The sequence below is a fragment of the Bidens hawaiensis genome, unplaced genomic scaffold (assembly GCF_021521415.1).
Source record: "Bidens hawaiensis isolate Kalapana, Puna unplaced genomic scaffold, B.hawaiensis_p1.1 tig00040661_1, whole genome shotgun sequence".
Classification (NCBI taxonomy): Eukaryota; Viridiplantae; Streptophyta; class Magnoliopsida; order Asterales; family Asteraceae; genus Bidens; species Bidens hawaiensis.
In genome coordinates this window covers 8,848-15,872 of record NW_027497191.1, presented here as the reverse complement: position 1 = coordinate 15,872, position 7,025 = coordinate 8,848, and the positions used below count along the sequence as shown (strand labels likewise).

At 33.8% G+C, this 7,025-nt stretch overlaps 1 protein-coding gene across 1 annotated transcript; it reads right to left on the bottom strand.

Annotated features, from left to right (window-relative positions):
• Window positions 1–1,674: 1,674 nt before the first annotated feature.
• Window positions 1,675–5,894, bottom strand: LOC143592283 (protein BTR1-like). Its single transcript, XM_077072234.1, has 8 exons — window positions 5,766–5,894; window positions 4,420–4,655; window positions 4,238–4,344; window positions 3,980–4,173; window positions 3,530–3,606; window positions 3,268–3,363; window positions 3,129–3,190; window positions 1,675–2,427 (listed from the first exon to the last, which is right to left on the bottom strand). Exons 1-8 carry the CDS (start codon window positions 5,857–5,859, stop codon window positions 2,289–2,291), a joined length of 1,005 nt encoding a protein of 334 aa, XP_076928349.1. The 5' UTR covers window positions 5,860–5,894; the 3' UTR covers window positions 1,675–2,288.
• Between the last annotated feature and the right edge of the window lie 1,131 nt (window positions 5,895–7,025).

Below are 7,025 nucleotides of genomic sequence, written 5' to 3'. Positions count from 1 at the left end.
CTTAAATAAAAAGGTACCATATAAGAATGATGGAAAGTAAGATAGATACCTTTTTGTATATTGAAGTAACACAACAAAGTGTAGCTCATACTCAACCTTTTTCTCATGTTTTATTACTCAGCATGAGATTGGTGAATAAAGGAACATGCATTAAAAAAAAAGAAAAAAAAAAGAAATGCCCAATCTTTTTGCAAGACATATAGTTGGATATATTATTATCTTTTACTTATATTATATGAATGTATTCTATATGTTTGGAGTCATTGTTTAGTGAGTTGAAGTATTATAAAAATACAACATATGGTATTTGTAATAATGTTTAATAAAACCAAAATTAAGTATAGAAGTAACACATCTAGGACAACCGTATTTTGTTGATTTTACTAGTGTCTTGTTGTCGTTCTAAGAAAAACTAGGGTCGAGGGGAGGGGTTAAACGGCCGCCTTATTAATTGTATATAAGACAATGGGTATAGACGTTTATTTGGTTCACTTAGCTTACTAAATTAAATGAGTTTTGTATTTAACGTCACTTTTATTCATTTGTAATTAATTAAAAATATATAAAGTATATATGGATATGACCCAATCTATTCCTGTTTCACACTTTCACCCACTATCCAACCCTCTAAATCCATCCATGTTTTCATGTAAACTGTAAACATAATGGGCCACTTAATTAATTCAACCCTTATGCAGCCTACAAGCTATCAAGTATCTATTTGACGAAGCCCTGGAGTGGTATGGGCTTATGTACTTTATGAGGATCGTTCCTAGGCCTAAGTATGATTCAAAAAGACGACAAGCTACTTTTCTTATTTCCTTGGTCATTTTGTCACTTTCTTCATAGAATCATAGAGCAAACCACATGGTTTTATTCACGTGTTTTTTCTAAATTTACGGTTTTAGTCTAACAGTTTTAAATTTACGATTTTCGCTCCTGTGGTTTTATTTCACTTGCAATTAAACCCGACCTCACTAACCCCGTTAAGTCTTGTCATAAACCCATCAGTGTGTCCCTTGTTTTGTTATTTTTCTCCCCAAATAAACACCAACCCTAAATCGCAAGACCTCTCACATGAGGGGTTGGGTGTATTTGGGGTAAAAAGGACAAAACTGCCCCTCACGTGAGGGGCACACTAATGCGTTTAACGACCAGACTTAACGGGGTTAGTATGGCCGGATTTAATTGCAAGTGAAATGAAACCACATGGACGAAAATCGCAAATTTGAAACTGTTAGAATAAAACCGCAGATTTAGACAACCCACAGGGATAAAACCACAATTTACTCTAGAATCTACTATGATAACTAGCTTGACACCCGTGCACTATAATAAATAATAATATTCAAGCATTTACTACCTTCTAGTCCCTCAAAAATAATTAAAAGGCAACTTATATAGTTTAGTTTTTTTTGCATAAGTTTCAAACATTTATCTTTTAACCCCTCATTCTTGGTGCCAATTGCCAAATCTTGGTGACAAAACTTTTTTCTTTCACAATTTTGCAACAATATTTCTAACCTTACAACTTTGGCCACCAAACTTTTACCACAAAACTTTCAGCTTTCAACTTTAGCAAGAAAAATTTTACACCTTAACAATAAAACTTTTAGACTTTCAACTTTAGCCACAAAATTTTACAATAACAAATCGAACTAATACCGACGAGTTCCTTTCACACCCCCGCCACAATGTGCGGTAGCTTTGAAAAAAGTAAAGCAATTACCACGCTCCGCCACAACGCGAGGGTGGAAATACTTGTTCGTAAATTAATAACAATCAAATGATAGCGATATTTACATAATAGTTGTATGAAGCAGAAGCATAATTTTATGTCTTTACAAATAACACCATCAACTCTAAAACAAATAAATCTCAAGATATACTTTTATTATCTACCACTCATATCAACTATAGAGCACTTTTCATCATCATAATCGTTAAAACAAAAAATTAGTGCCCATCGTTTGGTGGGCCGGCTTAACGACTATGGTGAAAGCTCGAAAGACAGGATATGGTCGTACAACCAACAAATGAAGTTCTAGTGTTGAAGTTGTATATAGGTCATAGATCTTTGTCCAAAATTACAATTTAAAAGAGAATAAAATGAATAAATTAAACTTGTCATCTATAGTCAACCAAAATTACAACACAAGACAAAAACATCAAAAATATTAAACATTCTCTAACAAAAACCTATATTTCTTCCAATCTGTGATGGACCCCTGTGATATAGGAACTTTAAAAGATAAATTAAATGAAACAGGTACCAGTTTATTGCGGTTTTACTTGACCGACAGATTTTCTACAGAAAGATGGTCAGCAGTTACTTCTGGAGGTGGAGCCGAAGCTGAAGATACCTTGTGCATTATCATGGCCTCTGCTACACGGATCGCCCTTTGTGATCCTGATATCATTACTTTCCTGTAAAAAGAAAACAAATAATCATATATAGGACTCAATTCTTAGAATGGGCGAAACGGGTTGAAACCCAAATCCTCTTAATTTGAAGATTTATATCATTCTTGTAATCACAGGTGCAATTAAATAACTATAAATTGACAAAAAGAATCTGCAGGTTCATACAACCCACTCCAGTTTTTTTTTTTTTACCCAAGATAGGCTCGTCAAAAGCTCGAATTGAGAGGAGCTAAAACTCGAGCCTAAAATAAGCTTTTTTAATAAACTAGCTTGAGCCTGAGCTTCACTTATCAAGCTCGAGCTGGTCCCAAAAGCCTAAAAGTTTCTTATTATTTATAAAATCATGATAAAATAACTAAATAACATATATTATGTTACATATAAAAAGTTGATCAAAATATATATAAAAGTAATTAAAATTGTATACAAAGTTAATTATCAAGTAATAAACAAGCTGATCTGAAGCTTGAAAAACTACTCACCGACCGAGCTCAAATTTTAGAAATAGAGCTCGAAACGAGCCTATCTTGAGCTCAAGTCAAGTTGAGCTCAGAATCAGCTCGTTTGAACTCTTAAAATTGTTAAGAGTCAAATACCGTTCTTGAGGTCACTTACGTGAAAGATATTGTTCACTAACAATGTACCAAACATTTTCTCTAAATTTGTTTTAAGAAAGTGAAAATGTTAAAAACAAAAGCGCATACCTATCATATGTCCCGGGTATGAAATCACCTCGCTCAGAAATCTTGACCCGAGCTCCACTAATCTGCATGGAGAGAAACTGATAAGACAGGAAAATGCATGTAATAAACAAAAGTGGCATACTTTAATATTCTTGCTTACCTGACTGATTTCTATGATATTTCTACCACCACGGCCCACAACAATTCCTATATGCTCGTCTGCAACACCTAGAGTCATCGAGTTACTCATATCTTCCTGCAAACACCAGTAAAGTGTTCTGTAAATTGAAAGATACAAACAGATTTCACGAAATATATGTAATAGTATTCAAATAATTATCAGGTCAAGTTTTTGGAAATTTGACCATAACAAGTACGATTAGAGAGTGAAACAGAGGCAAAACTATTAGGTAGTTAATAACCTTATTGTTCTGAAATCGGTTGTTCTGGAACTTTCCACCGACCCCAGGTGGTCCATAATTAGGAACATGGTGAGGTGCTGCAGAACAGACAAATGAAAAGAAAATAATAATATGAAATAATTAGTAACATAAAGTTGAATGAACAGAATCTCAAAGAAAATAATATTATCCAAGAGTTTTGTTAAATGAGTCATTAAATGCCAATATAAGTGCTATATATTTGGGTCACGTACTTCACAAATACATTGACAAGTTTGTACAATTGTACTAGAAATGCTACATGAAAATATCTCTAGTTACAGTCATGGATCATGATACATAACAACGTATTAGGATGTTTTTACAGTACAACTATCAATGCACTTGAATGCTTGTAATGCACCACATCTAAGCACTTGTGATGTCTGTGATACTAATGAGGATTGATTCAAGTAAAAAAAGAAAGCATACCAACATACGGAAAGGTGGGCCCAATGGACTGTACATAGTAGACATCTTCAGTTAACTTAAACAGAATCATATTAATGGCTAGCCCCAGCTGCTGTAAGGTGCCAATAACTGTCACCAACCGATCATTCAATCCAATATATGCGTTATCCTGAGGTGAGATCTTAATATTTGCCCCAGATTCTTCGATAAAGGACCTGTAATGCAAAATAAAAACTGTAACTTGTCATAATATTAAGATGTGGTGACCAACATTCTTACCTTATCGTGGATCCCCCTTTCCCGATAATTCCACCACAAGAGCTATTGGGTACAATTAGTCTAACTTTTGATCTAGGCTCAGCCTCGTCACCATCTTCAGCATAAAACTGAAGAAACAATGAGTAATATTATGTAAGTTAAATTACACAAGCTATCAAATGCAAGTGTGTAACAACAATTACCTCATTTACCAACTTAGTTAGGATAAGTTCAACAGCCTCGAGAACTTCATCAATTGTTCCAGATACCATAATAACTCTATCCGATGTTCCTGGAAAGTACTCATAGTTGCGTGACAGCTGGATTCGCGCGTTAGATCGTGACTGGAAATCCGAAATTGTTGTTCCACCCTTTCCGATTATTGAACCAGCTTCAGCATTTGATGCAAGAAACCTCAGATATGTAGTCTCTGCGGAGTCTTCAAAATGATAAAACTAAATGTTATTACTAGAAGATCTCATAATCAGACGGTCATAACTCATGTTTATACAAGCACCTTCAGCATCATGGAGATGAAGATTTATTGAATAACAAAGAAAAGGGATTTCTTTTCCCCACAATTTCTACTATCAATCTCCTATTCAATCATAGATTAACATTTTAGCAGACACGTTGACACGCGGAACAGCTTGAGTCACCCCCATGTTCACCATGCGCTCCACTTTTTTACTTGCAATTTCAAATTTTACTGCCTTGTTTTCTTTATTTCATGTGTATTATTACTATTAGTAGGTTAGTGGCCTATTGCTGCATGATCATGCAAGTTATTTCACTGTCTTGTTTGTAAGCCTAAGGCTGCTCTATCTCAAGTCAACTAAGCAAAAAATTGGTGCTAAATATTGTTCTTTTCTTGTTTCTACTCTAAATTCTTTGGAAAGTAGCCATCTCGAATCAGGTTCATATCGTCGGTAACACGACTTTACTAGATATCAAATTATCAATATAACCAAAATGTCGTTTTAAAACAACTGGCGGCTATGTATAATTAGTCACTAGCTTTAGTTAATGCTGTTACAACAGAACAGTCCAGAATCCGCTAGCTGCAAACTTCAATGTAACTTTTTACTCTAAATTTATGGAATATTTAAAACTACAAGCACAGAATCTGCTAATATTAACAGTCATTTCAAATAATAATGCAGCAATGTTAAAAGTAAGCAAAGCTCTGCACATAACCATACAAAATATCTGCTGTTATCGATCAATCAAATCTAATCAAAAAATTCAAAACTAGCAGGCACAATAACGAATCTGAGACGCAATTATCTGAAACTAACCTAAATACAATTCAAAACTATATATAAATATTATCTTATTAATTACCATACACGTCATCAAAACCTAACACGATATCAATAACAACGAGAATCTGAACAAATTTAGACAAACACAAAGCTCAAACTCAACGCGTGACAGCAATTCGTCTGCTAAATGAGAACGTAGGTCAAACAGAATAAAAATTAGGTCAAAATAAATGGTTCAAATAGGTCATAGATCGAATAAGAACAAATAACGGTAATAATAATACCTGACGGAGGAAGTGGCTCTGGCTTGTGAGCCGGTGATTTCGTCGGAGCATCTCCGTCATTAGACGACGCGTAACCAGAATCCGGTGATACCATAATATGATAACCTTTAGTCGTACGGAGATTGATAATAATAAATTTGAGACAGTGATGAAGGTTGTTGCAAACTCCATCCGCCACTATCCTCCATTGTTCTTCGGCTCACTTACATAACTAGTCCTTCTATTATCTTCTCACCTTCATTTCATGACCATTGTCGATAACCGAAAGAAAAATTAACTCCGTGTATAGTTTCTGACACGACATGAAAATACAAAATGAATGTGGTGTGAAATTTTCATTTGTGTTTAGTCTAAATAGAAGGTTCGGGTTATAGATTCGAACGTGTTATGCTAAACGGCGTGTGGTCATGCTAATATAAAACGATAATACTCGTAGGTTTATACAATTCGTTTTTAAAAACATGTTATGTTTTATATAATAGCTTAAAGCAGTTGAGTATTTTATAAGAACATTTAAAAATTAAAGTAAAAACCTTCATGTTAGGCTTTACAATTAATACCAACCGTTTTATATACGATTTTTTCTACAAGCTTTTAATTTTATGTAACTAATATGTAAAAATAAAGAATAATTGTTTTTAGGTCAATCGGTTTGAGTTTCCATCAATCTTGTTTAGGGGTGTTTATCGGATTGAATAACGGATTATTCATTTTGATCGGATTTGAAATTTTTAGGATCCTATCCGAAATCCGATCCGATCCGAATTCGCCATACATATCCGATCCGAATCTATCTGAATTCAATTCGTATCGGACTCAGATAATATCCGAATCATCCGAAATTATCCGAATTAACCTAAAAATATTCCCTAATTTTTTGTTCCCAACATTTAATAGTTTAGAATCACAATAAATATACAACCTGGAAAATACAAATTAGTCTTGAACACAAATTTAAAGTTTAAACTTCAAATAATAGTATAATAAATATATCAAACCGGGAAATGCCACTAAAAACATGTTATTTATTCGGATTAAACAGATATCTGAATAATTCCGAATAATCCAAATTTTTTTAAATTCCATATCCGAATCCGAATTAGTTATTCGGATATTTGAATTGATCAGATCCGAATATCCGAATAAGAATTCGAATCGGTTTATTTCGGTTTCGGTTATGATTTCGGATTTCTTGAACACCCCTATCTTGATTATTAATTTAATCTGATCACATGTAAAAATTCGAGCACGTTGGACAAC

Bases quoted from the DNA above. Each gene is read 5' to 3' on its own strand.
- LOC143592283 (XM_077072234.1), bottom strand. From the start codon at position 5,859: ATGGTATCACCGGATTCTGGTTACGCGTCGTCTAATGACGGAGATGCT. The intron at 4,656-5,765 runs GTATTATTATTA...ATCATTTTGAAG, and splicing joins AGAGCCACTTCCTCCGTCAG to ACTCCGCAGAGACTACATAT. The intron at 3,191-3,267 runs GTAAGCAAGAAT...CTCTCCATGCAG, and splicing joins ATATCATAGAAATCAGTCAG to ATTAGTGGAGCTCGGGTCAA.